The sequence below is a fragment of the Aplysia californica genome, unplaced genomic scaffold (genome assembly GCF_000002075.1).
Source record: "Aplysia californica isolate F4 #8 unplaced genomic scaffold, AplCal3.0 scaffold00105, whole genome shotgun sequence".
NCBI lineage: Eukaryota > Metazoa > Mollusca > Gastropoda > Aplysiida > Aplysiidae > Aplysia > Aplysia californica.
This window is the reverse complement of record NW_004797375.1, coordinates 993,776-1,019,060: the sequence shown is the minus strand read 5'-3', so window position 1 is coordinate 1,019,060 and position 25,285 is coordinate 993,776. Positions and strand designations below refer to the sequence as shown.

The following is a 25,285-nucleotide window of genomic DNA, read 5'->3' as shown; positions in this document are numbered from 1 at the left end:
TATACCTCCCCTCTTGGGACGGGCATGAAGTTGGTGGCACAGTGGGGCTGGCTGTTCAAAATCAAAGGGGTTCCTCTGTTGTATTGCCCCGACTGCCCAATGTCACCGTCAGGAACATGATTCTGCTGTGTGATCTGTGTCTGAAAACTGTCTTTTTCTTGGTGATATACATGTACATGCTCATGTATTCAGAGCCAAGAGTCCTCTCTCTCTCTATTACAAATTTCTATGCCTTTCTCATGGGAGAAAGATAATCAAGTAGCCAACCTGTTGGTGTTGTGCGCCATGTGCGGTGTGTACTTCTGTGGCAGTCAGTTCACTGACGTTATGGCAGATAACTCCCCCCCCCAAAAAAAAAAAAAAAAACAATTAAAAAAAATATCAAAAGTTCAAATCATGAATTAGGACGTATAATGTTAAATCAAGTGGATGAAAAAGGAACAATTTGATTCTATTTTAATTAATTCTAGACTCTATAACTTATTTATGGTAGCCTACAACAATGCACTTTTATTAGATTTAGTATACACAGACTTATGACTTATGATGTGTTATATAGAAATCTAGTAAAAGAAAAGGAAGTGTATACAGACCCGGTAACCGGGAACAAAGTCACAAAAGTATACAGACCCGGTAGGGGAACTCTTTTGTGATTTCGGAAAGTTTCAGCGCCCTCTTGGCTCAGGGTAGAACTAGGTTCTTCTAGATCTATAGATGGCCTAGGTCTAGATCTAGACAGATATAAATCATTGATCTAGTTTCGAGGCTAGCTTAGATCTAGATCTAAATCTAAATGAAGGTTGCGGATGTCTAAATTGATGAACGATCGTTTTTACCCCGTTTTGGAGTTGGAGGAATCACAATTTGAAGAAAAGAACAATGTCATAATTTCAATCGAGCAGTCACCCTCTCTATTTCTCTCTCTCTCCCTCCTCTGTCTCTGTGTATCTCTCGCATTCTCTTTTTCTTTGTTTGTCTCTGTCTTTCTTTCTCCCCACCTATTTCCCACTCTATCTTTCTCTCGTTCCCTCCTGCCAACTGGGGCATGTCATATATAAACATTTTGCTAGCACTTCCCCTTGCTCTCTCTCTCTCTCTCTCTCTAACTCTCACACACACACACACACACACACACACACACTACCAGGTCTGGGCGCTGAAACTTTCCGAAATCACAAAAGAGTTCCCCTACCGGATCTGTATACTTCGTGACTTTGTTCCCGGTTACCGGGTCTTTATACACTTCGAAAAGAAAAACTTTTTAGTCAATTTAGTGTTTTAAAAATGCAGTCAACTTGAGTCAACATATATCTAAATCTAGATCTAGGATCTCTAGACTCCATAAACATGATAAAAATTAGGGAAGGACTTTCGTAACGAGCCACCACTCCAATGTACGCAATAAAGAACAGACTTTTGAGTGGGATATGTAAAAGATAGGGTTTAGTATTTGGTTGGGCAATAAAGAAAGTAAACTGAATTTGTGTTACATTGTATTCCTCTTGCCTTCCTTTGTCTCTTCACCTGGAATGGGTATTATTAGTAACATGTTAACATCTCAAAGCATACACAATTATGACATGATTAGAAAAATCAGTGGCGTGGCCCGGAATTGAACCTGTAAGTGAGGGAAGCAAACATGATTAGTAGTCCAGCAGCATAACCACTATGCCAAACAGCTGGTGTTACCAATGTGGAAAAAAAAGTTCTTATAAACCTACATGAGTTAAGTGGGAGTGTATCACTTTTCAAAATTACCAAAACGTAATTATTTTTTACCTGGAAGGATTTTGTCGAGGTTCTTTCGCAAAATTACGAAAGATGATACGATCGGCAACAAAAAAAAACCACCCCCCAAAAAACTGAGTCGGGTTGACCTCATTTGCATAAAATGGCGGACTTTCGTTTTCTAAGTTGCCGCTGTGGACAAGCGCGGATTTCTCCATACCAGTCTACCTTTATTTCGTGTTTTTCGTGCGCCTGTGTCGCGGTAAGGCATAAGAGAAACATCAAACAAAATCATTTCGCACATGTATTGAGCGGGGAAAAAAAGAAAGACAAAAGAATCTAGAAGACGCATTCCGTTGTAACCAATCGCAACATCAGGGCTTTGTTATCCCATCTCCATCTGTAATAAGAGTGAAAACAGTACATAACAAATAGTGAGGTTTACCCAGGACTGGACGGCTGAGATTACTGAAAAGGTAGGTCCTGTGATTTATATCTAATGCTACCCCTACCCTTACCCCCTAACCCTACACTTACCCCTACCCCTAAACCTATCCCTAACCTTAAAACTAACCCTATCCCTAAACCCAGCCCTAAACCCTAACCCTAACATTAACCCTAACCCTAACTCTAACCTTATCCCTAACCCTAACCCCGGGTGAGAATAGTGCAGGCGAGTCTTTTGGCTATTCTCACCAAGTAGGCGCTCACCGTTTATAACATAGGCCAACCAGAGAAGCGTTCACCCTGAACCACATAATTCTACACTGTGATAACATAGAATTCTGTGCTGTGAACAAACGTTCTAGATAGACTACTGTTAGTGTTAGCCTAAAAGCGTGCAATTTTCTCTGTGGGCAGTGGAGAGAGAGAAAGAGAGAGAGAGAGAGAGAGAAGTAGCGCTAGAACTTCCGGGCAAAACAAAATGGCGACCCGCGTAGTTCGGCTCGATTTGGAAAGTTAAATAGCCATAGCATCTTTGTAGACAACCAAATTAATTTAGTTTTGTTTTTTAACATCATTTTTAAACTTTGTTTTGGTCAATTTGATCGTCCACACCGATAGACAGTATTCAGAAAGAGACAGAGAGAGAGAGATCTTGCGAGAACTTCCGGGCAAAACAAAATGGCGACCCGCGTAGTTCGGCTCGATTCGAAAAGTGAAATAGCCATAGTATCTTAGAAGATGATCAAATTAGCTTACTTTTGTGCTATAACGTAATTTTTTCTTGGCTTTTATCAGTTTGATCATCCACACCGATAGACAGTATTCCAAAATGAGGAAAAACAGGTTTTGTTTCACACCGGGTGAGAATAGCCTACGCTGGCAAGTCTCACCCGGGGTGAGAGGTAGATCGTATTTTTATTCTCACCCCGGGTGAGAATAGCCACTTCCAAACCCTAACCCTTGCCCTAAACCTTAAACCCTAACCCTAACCTTACTCCTACCCGTAACCCTACCCTTACCCCTAACCGTAGCCCTAGCCCTAACCCTTAATGTCTCTTCTACCCTGTTTCATAGTGGTCGCTCGTCATTTATTGGAGGATTAATCGAGACGAGAATTTGGCTAGAAACCGAAGAAAACCTGGCAAATCAGCGCTCCTGAAGAGCGGAAGTTGAGAAAGTATGCATGGTCAACAATGGCTGCGCCCTGAGTAAATTCTACTAATCCCCGACTCAGATCTTCAAATCGTTGAACAGGTATTATAACAGTGGCTTTCAGTCTCCCATAAGAATTGTGGTGCTCAACAAGTACAATCTTGAATTAATAGTGGTCGCTCGTTACGGAAGTTCTCCCAAAATTAGGCCTCGCCTAGAGAGGGAGTAAAACGGTGGACTGATGGCAAGGAGGGGCCCTACCGTCTACCTACGAAGTATCTAGATTCTAGATCTACATTCTAGATCTAGATTCTAGGTCTAGGGAAAGGAAGTGGCTATTCTCACCCGGGGTGAGAATAGAAATACGATCGACCTCTCACCCTGGGTGAGACTTACCACCGTAGGCTATTCTCACCCGGTGTGAAACAAGACCTGTTTTTCCAAATTTCGGAATACTTTCTATCGATGTGGATGATCAAATGGATAAAGGCAAGGAAAAGATTACGTTATAGCACAAAAGTAAGCTAATGGCTATTTCACTTTTCGAATCGAGCTGAACTACGGGGGGTCGCCATTTTGTTTTGCCCGGAAGTTCTCGCAAGATCTACTCCTCCCCTCTTCTCTCTCTCTATCTCTTTCTGAATACTGTCTATCGGTGTGGACGATCAAATTGACCAAAACAAAGTTAAAAAATTATGTTAAAACACAAAAGTAAATTAATTTGGTCGTCTACAAAGATGCTACGGCTATTTAACTTTTTGAATCGAGCAGAACTACGCGGGTCGCCATTTTGTTTTGCCCGGAAGTTCTCGCGCTACTCCTCTCTCTTACTCCACTGCCCACAGACAAAATTGTACGCTTTTAGTAGGCTAACAGTAGTAATGGAACGTTTGTTCACAGCACAGAATTCGGCGATTGTTAAGATTCCCGCGTTTAATTCCGATGTGCGTTTTTCATACCCTCAGGCATATTTCGCTTTGGTCCCTTACCCTAACCCTAGCCCTAACCCTAACCTAGGGTTAGGGACCAAAGCGAAATATGCCTGAGGGTATGAAAAACGCACATATATCGGAATTAAACGTGGGAATCTTAACAATCGCCCAGAATTCTACAATTTTTCTGTCACAGTGTAGAATTCTCTGTGGTTTAGGGTGAACGCAAAATTGGTTGGCCTAGAATCTAGATCTAGATTAGGCTAATACGGTGAATGCGCACCGGGTGAGAATAGCCAAAAGACTCGACTGCACTATCGGGTGAGAATAGAGGTGGCCCTAGGCTCTAGGGAAACGAAGTGGCTAGCCTAGACTGCCAGTCTAGCCCTACTTAGATCTAGGTTTGGCCCAATCGACTCAAGCCTGTTAAGTACACAGGTCTCATTAGATCTAGATCAAGTAATTATTCAGGTTCAAAAACATGCAAGTCAGTAAGGCACCTTTTGGTTTTGTTTCAAATACAAATACTTTAGGTACTGCACACTAAAAATGTAATTTACAATTCAGTAGGCCTATTTTTTGTAAATGGTCAGTCTAGCCATCATATTAAGAATAAGTACGGCTAGACTGTGAGTCTAGCCGTCATTAAGTACGGCTAGCCTCTTCCCTAGGGAAAATGGTCACACTAATGGATTGTAATTCTAGAATCTAAATCTAGATCTAGTAAATGTACTTTTAAACTCAACCTGCTTTTAAAAAAAAAGTCCTTAGTTCATCTCAGGTTGGGTTGGGCTGGGCCCTCCTGGGAAGAAATTAGAAGGGGTTTCAAGTTTGATCAACAAGTTTTAGTTTTACAAGTCAAGGCCCTTCCTGAAAGTTGGACACTTCCAACTAGAAACTAGAAAATCTAGATCTATTGAGTACCGTATACAAGTTACAATACCTACAGTAGTATGCTATTACTGGATCTCGCTTGTCATGTTCTGCTGCAGTCTTCAGATAATGTTGAATTTGTTTGAGACTGCCAGGAAGTGATCCAAGACCAGGGGCTGCCATGTTTGTTTGTAATGATGAAGAGACAGGGAAAAAAAATCTGTGACGTAGAATTAATAATTCGTACTTTTTCTTACTACAATATATTAATATTAATTAAGTTTTCCCTGGTCTTGAAAATCATACAAAGAGTGATGATATTGGCAGAAGCAATAGAATCTTAATACATTTTCGTGTCTGGTGAAGTTATGAAAACCAATTTCGTTCTAGAAAAAGGCTAGAAGTTAGACATTGAGTCATAGATCTAAATTAATCTAGGCTAGCCTTGAGTCATAAATCGAGATCTAGGCCTAGCCCGTTTATTTTTGAAGTCGGCTGGTCACGTCGCAAGGGCTGTAACTCTCTTTGGCGCCGTTCTGTTTCAGACGAAATTTTATAAACAACAAGGCCGACGAATGAAAGAAATTTTATGACAGACAAACATGCTTTGAACACTGTGTGACTGTGAACCTTGCTTTGGAAGGGATTGGAGGTGGGGGATAAATGACTGAATAAATACTTTTAACGCAATGGTTACGTTCACGGTGTGAACGTAGATTAGATTCTTAGGGTTCTTTCTATCATTTGGCTAAATCAAGGTACGGCTAGACAGCTAGATTATTAGCTGGGCTAGCCATACTTATTTTTAATGTGATGGCTAGATATCTAGATTTCTAGACTGACCCCCCCAAAAAAAAAAAGATATCTAGGCATACTGAATTGTAAATAAATTTTTAGTTTGCAGTAGATTTCTAGATCTCTAGATCTAGTCTAGATTCTAGATCTAGATCTACATCTAGAATCTAGTTTCTAGATCTAGATCTAGATCTAGATCTAGAATCTACCTCTAAAGTATTTTTGTAGGGAAAGTGGCTATTCTCAAATCTCACCCGCCCGGAAGTTCTCGCAAGATTATCTCCCCCCCTCTTCTGTCTCTCTCTGTCTGTCTCTTTCTGAATACTGTCTATTGACTATTGGTGTGGACGATCAAATTGACCAAAACAAAGTTAAAAAATTATGTTAAAACACAAAAGTAAATTAATTTGGTTGTCTACAAAGATGCTACGGCTATTTAACTTTTCGAATCGAGCCGAACTACGCGGGTCGCCATTTTGTTTTGCCCGGAAATTCTCGCGCTACTCCTCTCTCTCTTTCTCTCTCTCTCTCCACTGCCCACAGACAAAATTGTACGCTTTTAGTAGGCTACAGTTGTAATGGAACGTTTGTTCACGGCACAGAATTCTACAATTTTTCTGTTATCACAGTGTAGAATTCTGTGGTTTAGGGTGAACGCAAAATTTGGTGAACGCGCACCGGGTGAGAATAGCCACAAGACTCGCCTGCACTATTCTCACTCCGGGTGAGAATAGAGGTGGCCTTTTGTAGAAAGAGGCTAGCCGTACTTAATGACGGCTAGACTGGTAGTCTAGCCGTACTTAAGTAGGGCTAGACAGGTGGGCTAGCCGTACTTATTCTTAATATTATGATGGCTAGACTGACCATGAAGAAAAAATAGGCATACTAAATTGTAAATATAAATTTTTAGTTTGCAGTACCTAAAGTATTTGTATTTTGTGACGAAACCATGTGGCCTTAATGACAGTGCATGTATTTTAAACCTCCTGTTTACTAATGTTAATAGGGCCTAAGATAAGTACGGCTAAACTGGCAGTCTAGCCGTACTTAAGTACGGCTAGGCTTCTTGGCTAGCCGTACTCAAGTACGGGTAGACTGCCAGTCTAGCCGTACTTAAGGGCGGCTAGACTGTCAGGCTAGCCGTACTTAATATTGATGGCTGAATTGTAAATGAAATTTTTAGTTTGTAATGCCTAAAATATTTGTATTTCAGACAAAACCAAAAGGTGCCTTACTGACTTGCATGTATTTGAACCTTAATAATTACTAGATCTAGATCTAATGAGACCTGTGTACTTAACAGGTTTAAGTCGATAGGGCCAAACGTAGATCTAAGTACGGCTAGACTGGCAGTCTAGCCACTTCGATTTTTGTATTTGAGACGAAACCAGGTCACACCAGGTGCCATATAGATCTAGATCTAGTATGATATAGATCTAGATCTAGATATAGATTCTATAATCATAATGAATTTTAAACCTGAATTTTACCCATATGAGACCTTTTTTCTAATGTTAATTAATAATTATAGGGCCTAAGATAAGTACAGCTAGATCTAGACTGGCAGGCTAGCCGTACTTAAGGCAAGGACGGCTAGACTTCTTGGCTAGCCGTACTTATTATTGATGGCTGAATTATAAATGGAATTTTTAGTTTGCAATGCCTGAAGTATCTGAATATTCAGACATTTAAAAATCTCTAGAATCTAGATTCTAGATCTAGATATCTAGAATCTAGATCTAGATCTAATCTACATAATATTTAGCTCTAAAAATTGAATTCGATGCAAAAATGAAAATGAAAATGCTTCTCCCCAGTCCTCGCAGAATGGCAGAATGAAAGATGATGCCAAATTCTTGCAAATAATAAAAAAAATCTCGAGAACGGAAACCGTTAGCAGAAATAGAGTTCAAGTTTATTTTCCCGAATATTCGGAGAAATAGTCACTTCGTTTAAATATTTTAGCCTACTTCAAAAGTTCCATCCTGTTATGATGTTATGTATTCTTGATATTTGATCTAAGTCAGACAAGCACAAGACGATAGTAAACATTCAGCCATATTGATTTCATAGGGAAGGGAAGTGTTTATTTTCATATCAAACATCTTCACTATAATACATCCCCTTTACTTTATAGAAAAATTCAAAATGGACATTTCCAATATCTTTTTTGAATCCTTCCGTTTCTGAACTTAATAAAATAAGACGTTTTATTAACGAAAATTTTAAAAACTTGGTCCCAACTGAATACTCAACAAAAGAATATCTCATAGCAACAATTTATGTTATTACCATTATTCGTTGACTATCTCGTCAATTATTACAATAATTTCAAATCTAGCAAATAGGATTAGGCTCAACATGGACATAATTATATAAGCTTGATGTGACTCGATGACATTTGACGTGACCAAGGTTTCTTCATCAATTAATAATTAAAATAATTCCTCCATGTATGCACTTCTAATGTTAAATAGAGTAGCATTATTTATCTATCATTATCATCATCAGCTTTACTATCAATGATACTTAATTTCAAAAGAGTTGGACATTTTTTTCAAGCTTGTTTTGGGTATTTCCCTATCGTTGTTTAAAATGAAACTTAACTATATAACAACAACATTGTTCATTATTTCTGTGCTTGGCAAGTGTTCATCATGGGCACTGAGCTTGGACTTGCAACAGTAATTTGAGTTAATAACCTGAAATAAGAAAAATGGCCATGCACTTCCTAGTGTGTTGTTTATTTGTGAAACCTCTTCCATCGTGTATTCCTTCCTTGATAATTGCATTGTGTAATATATCAAGTGTTGTGTGGGTGTTTGCAATCTACACTTCCTAACCATTGGTGTATGTACAAAATGTCAATGACATTAGGCTATTCCGCCATGATATTCGATACTTATACTCGAATATAGTGAAGATGTTCGATACGAAAATAAACACTTTCCTTCCCTATGAAATCAATATGGCTGAATGTTTACTACTATCGTCTTGTGCTCGTCTGACTTAGATCAAATATCAAGAATACATAACTTCATAACACATCCCAGGAGATGAAGGAAAATGAAGCAGTGATCCTTGACCGATCAAACATTCGTCGGGGGCTCTCGTGGCCTAGAGGTTAAGGTGTTGGCCCTTCATTCAGAGGTCCCGGGTTCGAATCCGGGCAGCGACCGAAAAATTTTCTTCTCTAAAATTGTCTCCTTTCACTTCCTTTCCTGCTTTCTAGCAATGTTCTGTTGTCTGCTTTCATTTCCACTTTCTGCCCCCATCCCCTCACTTCCTTTGCCCCCTCCTCTGGGCTCCTGACTCTTTCTGCAGCTTTTCTACTGCTACTCCTTGGCTCCTCCTTACTGCTGTCTTTCTGCCACACCCCTGATCTTCTGGTAGGAAAGATCTACACCTAGCCTTCTCAGACAAGGGCGAAAAATCTCGGAGGGCCTGTGTGCAAGTTGCGCACATTAAAGATCCCTTGGTGGTCTAAAATCGATAAGAGTAGGCTTCGGCCGCCACCCGGGCAAAATTCAAAATTTCCTACCTACTGAAAATATTAGGTGTGTCCCGCGCGCTCGTATGACCTTATGCAGTTGCGAGCGCCGTAAAACACGTTACAAAAACAAAAAATCATGATCAGATGACGCGGCAGGCATCCCCCTTGCGAGGTCAAACAAGATGGCGGTTACTGTAAATATCGGCCAATGGCGTTCAGTTGTCATTCCCTAGCTAATCCCAGCCCAGCACTTGTCGAGTTGTGATGTCCCGGCTCAGGGGGCTGCCATTTTGGCAAAATCAGTCAGGGAATCTCCAGATTGGGCGCTTTTTTGGCAGTTCCCACCCCGCTTATTTGAGCCTTGGTCTAGATCTATAGGCTATATGATGCCTGGCGAGCGAGAGATATCAAACCTGCAAAACATCCAATTAAAACTGGCGAAAAAGCACCCAATATGGAGATTCCCTGACTGATTTTGCCATAATGGCTGCCCCCTGGGCCGGGACATCACAACTTGACTATTCCCCTATCCCCTTGTAACCCCAACCCTAACCCTTGTAGTTTGTAGTTTGCTCAGTGGACCTTGTTCACAGTGGATCTAGAAATATATATATATATATATATAAAGTGCTGGTCCTCTAGGGAACTTCTCCCGTTGTAGCATACTGCTGTCATACCTTAAAGATTAGCTTGATATGTCATAAAAAGCATTATTTAAAGCTATTTCCTGCTGATGCTGAACTTTCTATACTTATAAAGTGAAGTATGGTAATTATACATACGCACAGAAAATACATTTCCTAATCCTTACTATTGTCATTTTCCTCTACTTCTTTTGTGTGTTTGTCTCACTCTTGTGACCCACTATTTCCGGGGTGCCTTGATAGTCGAAGCAGACTTTGTGCTGTTGAAGCTAGAGAGGTGAGCAGAGAGTCTGATTCCCTGTAAGGACTTCTCTGTTGACATCCACCCCTTGGCGCTCAGGTGACCTTATAATGCAGTTGCGAGTGCTGTAAAACCTCTATTTAAAAAATAATAAATATATATTTCTTTTTTCAGAGGCCCTGTCATGAGACTGAAGCTGACAGAAAAAAGAGGGGACTAGGCTGACCTCAAGACGCTCCAGTGCCAGTATTTTAAAAAGGATATTTTTTTGTGGGTCTGCAATGCGACTGAGAAATTAAATATGGATACATTTGACTTTGAATCCGATTGTCACAGTGAGGCTTTTGTTAATGATGGTATTAATAAGAATACAAGTGTTAATGCACTGAACCTGGTCCCAAGATGTGGTTTACTGTCTGCAAAGAAACGGGGAGAAGAAGAGTATGCTGGTGCAAAAGTTGGTGAAGCTGTTGTACCCGTTCCTTTTGAGGTAGTGAAGGATTCGGTGAATGGTGTGTTGAATGAAAAAGTTAATAATAATAGTCAGAAGGAAAATGAAAATCAGCTGAGTAGCAGCTTGGAGGCAAAGGAGGATCCATTTGATCTCAGCAATGATGACTCACAAGAGATGCAGACTTACAAACCACTGAAGAGAAAACTAAACTGTACACCATTGAGTGATGAGGTGAAAAATGCTGAAAACAAGGTTTCCATGACTCAGGACAGCACGGATACTGGTAATTGTGTCAGTGCCACTCCCTTTGAATGTTCAAGTGATGATAACGGACTGAGCTGCCAAGATAACAAACGAGCGAAAACTTCTCTACGAGTCACATACGTGCACAGTGAGGAGCTCAAATGTAAGACCAATGAGCTCATTAGAATTGAAAAAAGGGTGAGTTAGAAAGACATGGCACAGAAGTGATTATTGACTAAAATAAAGATTTTTTTTTCTTGTGTCAAAGATTTATTGCATGTACAGGCGAAATAGTCGAAGACGGCCACTCATTGTCGAGGCGAAAATCGGTTGTCTTAGACATAACAATAACATATGGTCATCTTGGATAGTGTTATTCATTATAATTTTTTAGAAAACAATAAATTAAGAGGGGCAATATATTCAAATGAATGAATCCCTTCTGATTTCTAAGTCCAAATGTGAGTGGAGCAGAGGAAAAGTATGTTCCTTATATTAGAGCTTTACTTTTCCGATCCAGCAGCCATGTGAGTTCTAGCCCTTCGGCCATTATATTTAGAGCAGATAGGTAATAGGAAGTTAACAGACTACTGTCATTTTATTTGATTTTCTACAATTTGTTTCCATTGACATAATTTTATTATTAGAAAAGATTTAAAATTTTGCTTTTTACTAAATGTTTTACTGTAAACTAAGGTAAATTTGATTGCCATTTTTAGAAATTGCTTTAAGAAAAAAAGGGTAAATAGTGAGTGTCGCAGCCTCAGATTTTATTTATTATACTATTTTTTTGTACCCAGGCGGAACTAGTGCACAGCCTTATCCGAGTTTACGGCCTTCTTCAGTATGTTGAGTAAGTACCGTACATGATACATGTTCAGTTTCTTCATGTTCATTTTTGTTTTTGAAAATTTTGTTAAAACATGTATCTGTGACTAAATTAATGTGCATGCATGTTTTTTCACTTCGTAGGTAAAGTAAATGGGGAACAAAAATTGAAAGCCACTGTTATTATCTGAATGTAGGTTGCAAGAGTGGTAAAACCTTTGTAAAACAAATATATCTGAATGTAGTATCTTACAGTTTATTGTGCAAATGGCAGGTACATGATGTAATAAATTAAATTAGTTTTGCCATGTGTGTAGTCATGAAAGAGTTTCTCTTGAAAAGAACTTATCCATAAAAGGATTTTCTTTTTCAGTATCTAATTTACTGCTGGTTAGCACACATTAGAATCTGATCATGGCCTACATTGCATCTTTAAAAAAAATGATTTTAACTTTATAATGATTGTTTGTTCTGTACTCGCAAGATTGCTGGAACCAAGACATGCAGAGGAGTCAGAGATTTTGGGATTCCACTGCTCTGACTACATAAACTGTCTTCGGGGCATTGGCTCTTGCAGCGACTCCGAGGAAATCTCTGATAAACTAAGTTCGGAGGCTGAAGGATATGGATTATGTGTGTATTATTTTGAATATATAATATATTATATTCATTGCTGAAGTCTCATTATTATTTTTAGTCCTCCATTTTTGGGGCTTTCCGCCTTCAACACAGTGACATGGATCAGTGAAGCGTAAAACGGCTCTGTCCAAACACATCTTTGCTTGTTGTTTTCTTATCGATAAATTTTGTAATATGAATTGTAACAGTTTCCTCTTTTTTTGTGTGAAAGTTAAAAGGGAAGAAAACGTGTAAAGTGGTTCGTATAAAAATATTGTGTCAAGTTGTTTGGGAATGATGAACAAGTTCTGTTCCTTGAAGATTTTTCTACGTGGAATAGTTTTAGAGAACAGACTGTATTATAGCGACTTCGGCCAAAGTTTATAAGTTAGGAAAAATTTAGTTTATATGGAATTGGGGAATATAGCTATCTTATGTCATACAGATTTTGTAATTTTAAAAATCTTATTATTACCAAAAGTTTTGTTCTTTGAAATGTGCTAAAAGCGAATCTTTATACCACTGAATTATTTAGTCTTTCATATCTAAATATCACCATTATAAAATTTGGAGGCCTCAGTGGTCACAATTGTTTGAGAATGAGGGTGAGCTGAGGGATTTGGAGGAATGTTGCTGTAGACATTGTGCTAAATTTAAAAAATGAATTGTTCCAGCATATGACTGCCCACAACAGACAGGAGTGTTTGAGACAGCGAGTCTGATCAGTGGAGCAACAATCACGGCAGCAGAGTCCCTTCTCAATGGGTCTGCCGATATTGCCATCAACTGGTATGGGGGATGGCACCATGCGAAAAGGTGAGAAAGGCCACTTTGTTAGAGTTGGAAATGTTTCTGAGATTGGTATTTTTTCTTGACACAGCATGTGCATGTGTTATTCTGTTTTAGGTTGGGTTGTTTTTTTTACCTAGCTTTGTTGTTGCTATGTATTGATCCAGCAACTTGACATAGCTTTAATTTTGTTTTATCATTTTGTTGTGCCTATATTATTATATGCTATTTCAGGGGTTTTTTCGCGCAGCTTTCTTTTCTACTCATTATTTGGTTTCCAGCCAGTATATTGTTCAAATTGTTTCTTATGGATATGCCAGCTCTTTTAAGGAAAGTTTAGTTTTGCCATTGTTTTTTGCATATTCCAGTAAAACTGGTTGTGTGTTTCTAAATAATAAGTGTAAGTGCTACATTCACAGTACTGTATATTTAGGATGAAATGCAAAACAGCGCAGACACTCAGAATCTGTCATGTGGTTCAGGGGTGCAAATGTTCATAACAATAATACTAGTGGTAGATATGACATAATGGAAGGGAATATTTTTATCACTTTACAGTGTTATATTCTCTATTCCTAACCTCTGGCAGTCCATTTTAAAACAGTTTTCTGTGAATGAAACTCATCTTAGTTCAGTGAATAATGATGTATTGCTGTGTCTTTTGTGTGAAACAGAGACAGTGCCTCAGGCTTCTGCTACATCAATGACATTGTGCTGGGAATTCTCAAACTGAGAGAGAAATATGACCGTGTTCTTTACGTAGATCTGGATCTTCATCATGGAGATGGTAAGTTCTTTACATGTTTAAAGGAAAATGCTATAATGTGCAGCAAGGAAATTGCACCTCTATTGTTTTGTGGGGTCTCGTTGTAAATACTGTTTGGTGCGTGGTACAGTTTCTCTTTGGATTTAATGAGTTTGAGTGGGTGGTTGGCGGGTGCTCTGGTGTGGTTTGCTCCTTCTTTCCTATCAAACATCTGTTGTCCTTATCTCTCCTCCTTCTTTTTTGTGTTTGTTTCTCTCTTGTAACACCTCTAATCTTCGGCACTTATATGACCTTATTGTGTTGCAAGAGCCGTAAAACTTCTACTAAAACTAACGAGCTTGATGTTTTAGCCTGTAGAATCTGAATAAAATCTATTTTTGCTTTGCTGTCACTGAATCAGCGTTGATACACCAGTAAGGAAATTGAGCCACTACATTGTTTTATATATTATGTGTCTCTAAAGTCATTCTTTGAGGAGCAGGAATTCAATCTCTATGTTTTTCTCAGGACGTAGTATCTAACTCACCTGGGTTGGCCCTGACACACAGGGTCAAAACAGCTGGCATCCTAAAGTATCTAAATTTTGTCAGTGGAGGTATCTGAAGAAGAGCTGTTCAAAACAAATTCAATAAGTGAGCTGTGATGTGCATTGAATATCTCAGTGGTGCACAGTTCATCTCTAGCTTTGTTTTTCAGTGGGAATTGGTTGGGGGGTTTTCTTTTATTCATCACTTACTTGTTTGGAAGTAAAATTTAAGTATACAGATGCTTTATGGGTATTGGCTTGACATTTTTTTTTCAGGTGTGGAGGAAGCTTTTGAAATGACGTCTAAAGTGATGACTGTGTCGTTTCATAAGTTCTCAACTGGATTTTTCCCTGGTTTGTTCTATAATTATCTTTCTTGTTCACAAAGAACTCTAAAAGAACTTACATTTGCGATCCAAACAATTGTGATCTCCTCAACAAAGACATGAGTAAGCAGGTATTTGGAGGGTGGTATTGGAAGGTCCTACTTTGTACTATCCCTCTAATGTTTCTGTCTGTCAAGCTTACTTTTTCCCAGCTATAAATGACCTTCATAATGTTGATGCGTTTCTTTTTTACAGGAATTAAAACGATGAATGATTTGTCGTAAATGAATGTTGTGCCATTTTTCTAACTTCTGTTTTCTGAATCTCTGTGATGATATCATATGTAAGATGTTTAAGACACAAAGTATAACCCCCCAGGGCGGTGCTTCTGACTGAAGTGTCTTTAGGCCTTTCCCAAAGGGGGGACATTAACCTGTTCTTATGCACAGTAGAATTGTAAATGGGCTGATTCCTCAATGTCATGCTCATAACTGTGCCTGAACTGCAACAGGGAACTGCCGCTTTTTCTTTCCTAATCCTTACTATCGTCATTTTTTCCTCTACTTCTTTTGTATGTTTGTCACACTCTTGTGACCCGCTATTTCCGGGGTGCCTTGATGGTCGAAGCAGACTTTGTGCTGTTGAAGCTAGAGAGGTGAGCAGAGTAAGTCAGATTCCCTGTAAGTATTTCTCTTTTGACATCGACACCTCGGCGCTCATATGACCTTATGCAGTTGCGAGCGCAGCAAAACCTCTACTAAAATTAAGACACAAAGTATGCAGTTACCTTAGTTATATTCAAACCAGTATCTGCAGAGTTATAGTTAAGGTCTCAACTTTTGCACATAAAAGATATATGGGGTAGTGTATTTTATCGAGTATCTTCACCTTTCTGCTTGGGTGCAGTGTCCCACTCAGCCTGGCTTAATCTTGACAGGCTGGTTGGAACCTGCCCATATCCCAAATAATCTTACTTTTGCTGTAAAACATATTTACTATTAATCAGTCATATTCAGAAGAGATGTAAAGAGTTAAGGAGGAACACTTTTAACTATGTTTCGTATTTCAAACATATGGATTCATGTATCTTCAGGGTCTGGATCTCTTGAGAGTGTTGGAACAGGAAGAGGAAAGTTTTACACTGTCAATGTTCCTCTGAAGGATGGAATCAAAGATGCTGAGTTTTACGGTGTGTTTTGCAGGTAGACACATCCCACATTCCCTCTTGGATATTTTAATAACTGTTCATGCTTACTCTCTCCCCCCTCCCAAATGTGCACATCTTTTTCCATTCTTTTGAAACTTCTGTCATTTGCTCTCATATCTCCTTTTACCCTTCTTCACCTGAAAAGTGACTTAAAGAAATATTTCCTTTTTTCGTAACCATTTAAAATATAGAGTGCCTTTTTAAAAATTACACTACTGCTTCAAACTTCTTTTGCTTCTGCCAATATCAAGTTGAGAAATATACAAACCAACTTGATTTCTGAATTTTAAGTAATCAATCAAAATGAAAGTACAATTGCATCAAGAGCGACAATTGAGGAGCTTTTTATTTTCTTGTGTTTTGAATAAAAGAATACAAGTACACATAGCTGAATAAACAGGTGTGGGAACAGATTGGAATTTAATACCGAAGTTTGAGAGTTCATTCAAGACGAGTTCTAGGTTTGATTTTGAATTAATGGGAATATCTCCTTGTGGGTGGTTTTCGGGTGCTCTGGCGTGGTTTGCTTCTTCTTTCCTATCAAATATCTATCGTCCTTGTCTCCCTTTCTTCTTCTTTTATGTTTGTTACTCTCTTGTACACCTGTAATCTTCTGGCACTCATATGACCTTATGCAGTTGCCGTAAATCCTCTACTAAAACTAAAACAAAAATCTCCTCAAGAACATAATTAAAGACAAACCAAGTTATCTTTCGCAAATGCCAACTTGCTTAGTCTTACCTCTGCAGAAGAGTACCCACCACTATTTTTTTCTTGGATATGAATATGACAAAGTGTGACTGTGTCTGTCTTGAATTGGATAGGGATTGAGTTTGTTTCCTACCCTATGAATTTGAAAAATGAATTTTAGATATTTTATAAGACTGCACAGTGGTTGATGTGGACTTTTATTACCTTTTTTTGTTTTTGACTTTGCAATGCCTTACAGCTTGAAAAAAAAAATTCTGACAGTGAAGCAGTTTCCTGAGAATTTGAAATGACACATTGAATCAAGTTTTGCCTTACTTTTTTTTCTCCAAATCATTATCATCTTCATCAAGAGCAGACATCATCTGAAGCAGGCATTGGCAACCAGTTTGCCACTCATTTATCTTCTCAGATGCTCTCAGAAAACTTGTTGTCCTGGTCTTTCCCCATCTCTTATCTGCTCAAGTTCTTATACTAACTTGATCTGGGTCTACCTCTTCCTCTTTTGCCTTCTATTTTTCCATTGAGAGCAAGATGTTCATGAAATCTTTATGTTGATTATAATTAAATCTTCTAAATAGAATTTATATGATTCCTTTCAGGGTGATGAAAACAGTGCAAGAAAAGTTTCCAGGGCAAGCTGTGGTGGTTCAGTGTGGTGCCGACAGTCTGTCTGATGATCCCATGGCTTCATTTAACCTCACACATGTCGGTCTGGCCAAGTGTGTCTGCTTCCTTCTCTCTTGGAATCTTCCCACTCTCTTGCTTGGTGGAGGTAATGAATATTCAATAAGTTGTATTTATAAGGAGGGTTTTTTTCAGTGGTAGAAACGAAAATTAGAAAATAATATTAAAACATGATTTGTATGTGATGTTCTTCAGTTCTGCAACATTAAAGGACCCATTAGAACGTGAAATAAACTTTTCATATGAAGTTATTTCCAGGTTATTATTTCATACTGTTACTCTTACAACTGCGGATAAGCTGGCTGGAATTTAGTTAAGCCTTAATAATATTAATAATACTAATAATTATTATAATAAATCTTGATCGTGTGGTTTCTGTTAAGTTTGTCTGATCTAACTTGTACGTGGAACAGCTTTAGGGGAGAGACTGACCAGCTTATAACACTCTAGAAGAGAACTGTTTAAGAAGAAGACTTTGAGAGCATAAATACAAGAGAGATTACCAGAAAGACTTTTCCTCCTCTTTTTTTGTGTCCAGGTGGATACAATTTCCCCAACACAGCCAAGTGCTGGACTTTCCTGACAGCTCTGGCTGCTAGGAGGAAGCTGCCGATGGATATACCAGAACACGAAGTAAGTATGTTGCGACCTCAGTGCTTTCTTGTCGTATCTCCATTTTTAATAACAGTGAAAACAGTTCATAACTAAGAGTGAGCTTAAGAAGAAGTCTCATTTTCACTATTAAAAAAAGGGGAGATACAAGAAGAAAGCACCGAGGTTGCGAGTTGTGTCTTGTGTTTTTTCACAAAATGCGAACTTTTGGATTACATACAATCATAAATGAAGATGTAATTAAACTGATAACATTGGCTCCCACTGTTCAACTTTTAAAAAATCCTGTTTCATTCCATCTTAGTTGTGTCTATTAATTTCTTCTTGTTTGCAAATGCAACTTCATAAATTTTTAGTGATTTTCCCAAAATCTGAGCGGCATCCCAGTACAGTATTTGTTTTTTTAGTTTTGCAGCAAAAAAAAATCAGGACAAAATTATTGCCCATCTCATAGATTATTGAAATTACTAAATTATGATTCAGGGAGAAGTGAAACATTTATCTACAATGACAAGAATGAGAAAAACGCAGAATACTTCTCTGGGATTTTAATCCCACACTTCTATTTGTTGATGAAAGACATAACACACGGTGCAGATGCTGCCTGCAGAACATCATATCGTTGCTGTTGCACCTTTCATTATCTCCAAAATGCAGTTTAATGCTATGGTCAAGGCTGACAATTTTCTTGCTTTTCATGATTCCTGATAGGAACAACGCAGCCAAATTTAGTTTTTTGTCTCTGTTGTTACAAGTATCCATACAGACTTCAGTGGATTGCTTGTGACACCGACAATATGAAGAAAAATATTTTATTATTGTACAGTGCATTGAGCACTTCTTTGTGGAAATGCGCTATATAAATGCAATTTATTTATAATTTATTTATTTATTTTTCATGAATGTACTTTTCGTTTTTTAATTTAAAAACAAACTTATTTTGTGTGGCGTGTTCTATTTCAGCACTTACTAGAGTACGGCCCTGGGTACGACCTGAGCACCTCTGTGGGGAACAGAAAAGATTGCAACTCTCATGAGTACCTCAGCCATGTTGTCACAACGGTTTGCAGTACGTAGAACCATTTCGGAGTAATTGATTTTTGTTTTCTATTTTATCGGGATCTTTATTATTGATTTTCTTACACTAGTTTGTCCCAGCTTTTTTTTTGTCTGCTTTTGTGAGGTTTGAAGAGAATGGTTATGAGATTGTTCTTGGTGCACACGAAAAACCCCGAAAGAACATGGGTTCGATTCTGATTTGGGGGAAGATACATTATCAAATATCTTGGTCTCTCAGCTGAGATGTGCTCTCCAATGCTTCCCTGGATTGGCCGTGACTGTTCAAATTATAGCAGCTCCTCTCCTAAAAGATTTAAATTGTGTCAGTTAGGATTTGGGTGGGGAGGAGGTCCATAAAAGTGTTATTAACTCCTCTGTGACGTATGGTTTTTCCAACTTTTACTGCACCCGATTTTTATTAGCCAGGATGTTCAAAGCCATTGTAGTGCAGTTATAAAATCCTTTACGGTGCATGTAGTAAGGTCCATGTGATTGTCGTAATCGGCTGATTTTAGGACGTACATTGTACGCGAGGACGGCAACTTGGCACACAATGTTGGACGTACGGTGTACGGGAGCTGTCATGAGGGGATTAAAGTATGGAACATGGATAATTTGCCGTTACTGGAAACCTCATCTCCAGTTATGAAAATGACTGTAATGTGTTTCTACTTGAAAGGACAGAAAGTATTTATTTACTCTTGAGTCAAAGCAGCTGTATCTTGTATTACACCTTAGAGTTGATTGAAGTAGTTTTTGATTTTACAAGGTTTTTTTTTTGGTCTTTGCATGATCTAGGAAATCTGGACAATGTATGAGGAAGACTACTAGCGATCTGGGGTACAGACCACTGACAGGTTGGATTGTACAACTTCGACATCACCACGGGAAAAGAGAAAGGACATATGGAACTGACCACCATTTTGCTGTGTTCTGCGTTTTTCTATATTTGTCGCTCATTGTTCTTAGTTGTTGAATTCAAATGAACTCCTTAATAAGTGCCTGCAATACACATTGCTTAATGAATCCTTGACATTAAGTGTGTTTGTGTGTGCGCGCGCGTGTGTATGTGTGTAGAGAGAGAGGTGAGTGCTGTCATTCATTGCCTTGAAGTTTCGTATTTTGACTCTTTTGAAAATATTCCTGTTATGGGAATCTTGCGAGTTAGGATAAACTGTTTGTTTTTTTACAACAACCTAAGCTATGTCCCAACAAGGGTACATGCTAGGAGATTTTATCTTTCTTTTAAAATGATCAGGTCTTCATATCTATATAATATATAGGAAAATTTTAAATTTTTATTATGTTTTTATGTAAGTGTACTTTATTCAGTCTAAAAAAAGGTGGATGAGTAATGGGCATTCCAGATGGAGTCCACTCTTTCTGCTTTTTAAAAATATTCCCGTGATCGTAGGGCATACCTGTTTATCTGATCTCAGCTGCACAAAGTCTTTAAAAAGTCCATATTCCTGGGGTCTGTCCCCCCCCCCCCACTTGTTTGATAAGTCTTAAATCACATTCTGGAATCACTATAATTGATAATAAGAAAGATACTGTTCGAATAGTGAGTAGGGCTGTTCTTGCATTTGGAATATCTCGTGTACACCAATTTGTCAGCTGTGTCGTTGCTTCAGAGCTTTTTTTCCATATGGTTTTATTCTAATCTTGTCCTGGAGTATGGGGTTTATTTAGGATTTGCCTTATGTGGGTACTGCTTCTTAATTTCTTTACTGTCTTCCCTTTGTTTCTTTCTGCTTACCTTACTCCTTCCTTCCAGTCACATAGTGACCATTATTATTGTGTTGATGTGCCTTTTTAATCACCTAGCAGTCTCTGGTAAAATCTGCTCATTGTCATGGTGACTCCCAAAACTTTGCAATTTGACATCCTCAGGAAAAAAATGTGTTCTTAATTTTAGTACTGTATCTACATGATGTTTTAATATGTTTGTGTTCCTGATTTATTCTAAGTTTACGAGAAGTTTTCATGTTAGAAGTTTTACCTGGTGCATCTGCTTTTTATTGTATGAGAGTGTGTAGTTGAATAATGAAAGCATGAAGTTGAATGTGTGTGAGTGTGTTGTGTGTACAAGAGAGTGGTGTTGATTGTATGCGAGTGTGTTGTGTGTATGAGAGTCTTTATTGAATGTTTGTGAGTGTGTTGTGTGTATGAGTCTTTGCTGAATATTATATGTGAGTGTGTAGTGTGTATGAGTGTATGAGTCTTCATTGAATGTATGTTAGTGTGTTTGTACGAGTGTTTGTTGATTGTATGTGAGTGTGTTGTGTGTGAGTGTGTTTGCTGAAGAATTGTCAGTACGTTGGGTGTGTATGAGAGTGTATTGTTGATTGTATGTGAGTGTGTTGTTCGCATTGGAGTGTGTTATTGAATGTATGAAAAGGTGTTATTGTATGGTTTTAAAAATTAATTTTAAAGATTTGAGACCATATTTGTTGAAAAATAATAAATTTTGATAATGAATTAAACTTTTGAAAATATTTATGTAACATGGCCTTACAATATGTTTCTTTTATTCAGAATTGTCTCATGTCATCTTTCTTGACATTACATTCTTGGCATTGTCATCTACAAGAAAGAGTTAAGCTTCTCCCTTATCGGTGATCTCGCTTAATTCAGAAACATGTGAGTGTGTGTTTTGCAACAATCACTGGCTCTCCTAACTGTGTCCTTTCAACCTCAAGAGTAAGTGTTGTAGTGAAGGTGGGAAAAGATAACTTCTCTTTCAGTCGCTACTGCTCTGCTTTTAAAAAAACATAAAATTGTATAGGTTAAATAACACCCCTTGCACACTGTAAAGCAATTTAAGAGGAGGGACCTCCGAATTTAATATCCATCTCTGAAAGGACCACGTCGGATGGAAAACTTGTGTAAATTCCTTTATCTTATCAAAAACACATTGGACCAAGCTGAGCCATGAGCCCCTCAACCTGCAATCCCATGTTATGAGTCTGGTTTTTTAGTTTTTAGCAGACACATTTATTATTCCCAAGTTTTGCTTGTATTCAGAGTTTTAGGAGTGATTTCGTATGAAGAAATCTTTTTCTGTCTCCTGTTTTGCTGAATCATGTCCTTCAGCATTCAGACTTCCTGCAGTGTAGACGTATATGGTCAAAATGACTTACGACAACAAAAGAGTGAATAGTCGCTAAATATATTTGTATTAAGAATAGATTACTTGTAGCTATGAATTTAGAAGGCACCATATGGTTTCCAGGAATTGAATATTAATAATAGCATAAATGTTTTCATTGAGAATTGATTATGTTCTGAATAGCGCTGGGCAGTTATACAATGAATTATGTTCAGTGTGTTCATTCATATAATATGTATTAACTGTTAATGAAAGTGGCTCATATATATATATACCGGTATATGTGTATATGAATGAGAGTAATGTATAGTACAGTAATACAGTACAAGTAAATTCTAAACAACTCAAGCTCTTTTTCAAATGCCAAGGAGAAATTTCAATGATATGGTGTCTTTTAATTTATTTTGAATAACAACGAGACATTGAAGGCATTGCTTCTTTGGATGGGAGGGATCTGTTCTAGTTTCTAGGTACTTCTAAACAAAATGCTTCTTTAGTGAGATGGGTTCTTTTGACACAGCATAGTGATTCTTTTTTTTTTTTTAAATGTTGGCATTTATTAAGACATGTTGCTGTTTAGGGGACTCAGGACATTTTTTTGTTGTGATGTGGGGGCCATTCAAGATGTAGGGCCTACTGCTTTTCTATCGTTGTCATCACCATTGTTATCATCAACTTTATCATCTTTAGATCACCACCACAGACAAGAATGTTCCTTCTCTGCCTCTCGTGGCTCTTCATAAAGAAATTAATTGTCTATAACATTTTGAACTACCATAATCATGTGCAATCTGATAATAATTTTTTTCTGTTGATTAACATCTTGGATCTGAAAGGCAAAAAAAGAAAATGGGTTGGGGGGGGGGGGGGGGATAGCCTACAACAAAGGACCAGAAAAAGACACATCATCATTGCTTGTGCAGTGAGCCTTGAGCTGAGCCTATGATCTTCTCTTGACGTGGAAGTCCGCTGGTCTGAGCTTCATCTCCGTGTGTCTGAGAGAGTAACCCTTGAAGTGCTCCGTCCACAGATCCCACACGATCCCGTTCATGCTGGGGCCAGCGTAGCGGCTGCTGCTGTACCACACGCCGTTCAGGTTGATCTGGGTGGGAGGGGGCAAGAAAAGAAAACATTTTTGTAAAAGAATGTCACAGAAGTGAATGTTGGCCTAATTTATTCAATCTGTCCCCACTTTTGGTTTTTTTTTGCAAAAAAATTCTGAAATTATGCAAACTGAGCCTGATGATGTGAAGTTATGTGATTCTGTTAATTTATCATATTTTAACAAAGAAGGATAAAGGAAAATAATCAGAAATTATGCAAAAAATGATACAATTTTGCTAAATTATGCGGGTCGCATAAAACCCCGAAGACAGTTTAATACCGTGAGTGAGTGGTGTGCATTATAAAAATAAAAAACCATTGAAGAATTCAAAGATGAATAATGATGATAATCTGGAGGTCAGATCTCTTGTAAAACGAGCTACATTACTTTAAAATGCTCTTGTTTGTGTGTTTGTTTGTTTGTGGGGGAACATACTTAGACAAGGCAGTTCTTTTCGTCATTTCAACACCCCACATTGAAATACTGTACCCTTTCCAGGTCAAATTACAGATATAATTTTTTTTTTTTTTTTTAAACCCACAAAAAAACCCCATCATACACTGTAGACATGATATCAATGTAAATAAATACATGTAGGCTACACGTATCTCTCATAACGTTAACCCCCACCCAACCCCACCCCACCCCACAAGGGCAGTGCTACTGATTACTGACTGAATTCAGCAGTCTTTAGACTTTAGGCCATTCCCAAAGGGGGGATATTAACATGTTCTTAATCACAGTAGAATTGTAAATGCGCTGAGTTATCAATGCCATGCTCCTACTGTGCCGGAACAACATAGGAGGAACTGCTGCTTTTTCTTTACAATCGTCATTATTCCTCTACTTCATCTATATGTTGTGTCCGGGGTGCCTTGATAGTCGAAGCAGACTTAGTGCTGTTGAGGCTAGAGAGGTGAGTAGAGTAAGTTACTAAGTCTGACCGTTTGGACTTCTCTGTTGACGTCCACCCCTTGGCGCTCATATGACCTTACGCAGTTGTGGGCACCGTAAAACCTTATTAAAACAAAGCAAACATTAAGTCATAGGAAGACCAAGGCGACGATGGATTGAATCTGTGGCAGACACCCTCAGAGCTCACGGGATGTCCCTCCTACAGGCCACTCGCCTTGCTGTAGACAGACGCCGGTGTCTCCCCGCGACACCCACCGGTACAAGCGGAAGAAAAAAGTAAAGTAAAGTAAGTAACATAACGTTAGAAGTGTTACATGTACCTGGAAGCACTTGTTGAACCACCAGCCCGAGGTGAAGGTCAGAGCACAGTTGCCGCCATTGTCAAGGTCGTTGTCGCTGTCGAAGGTGGAGAAGCGCATGCTCTGCATCCGCATGTCGTAGGACATGGAGTGGAAGGGATCCCCGGCGTTGCCACGGTAACCGCCCACCAGAATCCTGTAGCCGTCTGACTCGTCCATGACCCGGGTAAAGCTGTAGAAGTTAATTTAGAAGAAGATGAATGAATGAATAAATAATATTTAAAGGGAAAAAAAGTAAGAAAAATTAAATAAATATATAGGGCCTACATAAATGAATAAATAAAAAAGAAACCGATAAATGAAATAGATTCCAGTTTATTGATTCTCTTTGGAAATGTGTTTTACAGCGTAGTGGTTGCGGCAACATAGGTTACAAGTACACTTATAGTAATAGGACTACATGAGTGTGTGAATAATAATACTAATACAAAAACACAACTGCTGGTCGTCGCTGTCGTCATTGCCGTTCTCACCCAGCACCAAGGTATAGGCCTCGGACAAACACCTTCCACCTTTCTCTATCCTGGGCTAGCCTCTTGATGTTATTCCATGACCATGTCTTCCCCCTTTTCTGTACATCGATTTCTGTGATTCTTCTCCAGGTTCCACGCGGTCTTCCCCTTGATCTCTTACCCTGTGGGTTCCAATCCAAAACTTTCTTTGTTA

The 25,285-nt window shown here is 38.5% G+C and overlaps 3 protein-coding genes across 5 annotated transcripts in view; 1 reads left to right on the top strand and 2 right to left on the bottom strand.

Annotated features, from left to right (window-relative positions):
• The window catches only part of LOC101850708 (vacuolar protein sorting-associated protein VTA1 homolog), a 14,733-nt gene extending 9,408 nt beyond the window's left edge, over nucleotides 1-5,325 (bottom strand). Inside the window, exon 1 of the mRNA XM_005095503.2 lies at nucleotides 5,207-5,325. Within this exon, the coding sequence (XP_005095560.1) occupies nucleotides 5,207-5,315 (109 nt within the window). The 5' untranslated portion in view covers nucleotides 5,316-5,325. The remainder of the gene's footprint in view (nucleotides 1-5,206) is intronic.
• A 274-nt stretch (nucleotides 5,326-5,599) lies between these two features.
• On the top strand, nucleotides 5,600-20,416 carry LOC101850469 (histone deacetylase 8). Of its 3 annotated transcripts, none has more exons than XM_013080915.2 (12): nucleotides 5,600-5,784; nucleotides 10,480-11,200; nucleotides 11,803-11,855; nucleotides 12,315-12,463; nucleotides 13,123-13,264; nucleotides 13,912-14,024; nucleotides 14,806-14,883; nucleotides 15,949-16,057; nucleotides 17,373-17,545; nucleotides 17,996-18,090; nucleotides 19,033-19,158; nucleotides 19,927-20,416. In XM_013080915.2, exons 2-11 carry the CDS (start codon nucleotides 10,607-10,609, stop codon nucleotides 19,144-19,146), a joined length of 1,620 nt encoding a protein of 539 aa, XP_012936369.1. In that variant the 5' UTR covers nucleotides 5,600-5,784; nucleotides 10,480-10,606; the 3' UTR covers nucleotides 19,147-19,158; nucleotides 19,927-20,416. The 3 variants fall into 3 exon arrangements, with proteins under 3 accessions (XP_012936369.1, XP_012936370.1, XP_005095559.1); XM_005095502.3 differs by having other exon boundaries at nucleotides 5,602-5,784; nucleotides 19,033-19,138; XM_013080916.2 differs by lacking the exon at nucleotides 14,806-14,883 and having other exon boundaries at nucleotides 19,033-19,138.
• A 2,194-nt stretch (nucleotides 20,417-22,610) lies between these two features.
• On the bottom strand, nucleotides 22,611-24,788 carry LOC101855093 (fibrinogen-like protein 1). The gene is made up of 2 exons (XM_013080902.1): nucleotides 24,581-24,788; nucleotides 22,611-23,342 (listed from the first exon to the last, which is right to left on the bottom strand). Exons 1-2 carry the CDS (start codon nucleotides 24,776-24,778, stop codon nucleotides 23,181-23,183), a joined length of 360 nt encoding a protein of 119 aa, XP_012936356.1. The 5' UTR covers nucleotides 24,779-24,788; the 3' UTR covers nucleotides 22,611-23,180.
• Nucleotides 24,789-25,285: the final 497 nt, after the last annotated feature.

Excerpts from the sequence above, each read along its gene's own strand:
- LOC101850469 (XM_005095502.3), top strand. The coding sequence starts at position 10,607 with ATGGATACATTTGACTTTGAATCCGATTGTCACAGTGAGGCTTTTGTT. Across the intron at positions 17,546-17,995 it reads CACTCTCTTGCTTGGTGGAG|GTGGATACAATTTCCCCAAC; the intron begins GTAATGAATATT and ends TTTTGTGTCCAG. Across the intron at positions 19,139-19,926 it reads TGTTGTCACAACGGTTTGCA|GAAATCTGGACAATGTATGA; the intron begins GTACGTAGAACC and ends TGCATGATCTAG.
- LOC101855093 (XM_013080902.1), bottom strand. The coding sequence starts at position 24,778 with ATGGACGAGTCAGACGGCTACAGGATTCTGGTGGGCGGTTACCGTGGC. Across the intron at positions 23,343-24,580 it reads GGTTCAACAAGTGCTTCCAG|ATCAACCTGAACGGCGTGTG; the intron begins GTACATGTAACA and ends CCTCCCACCCAG.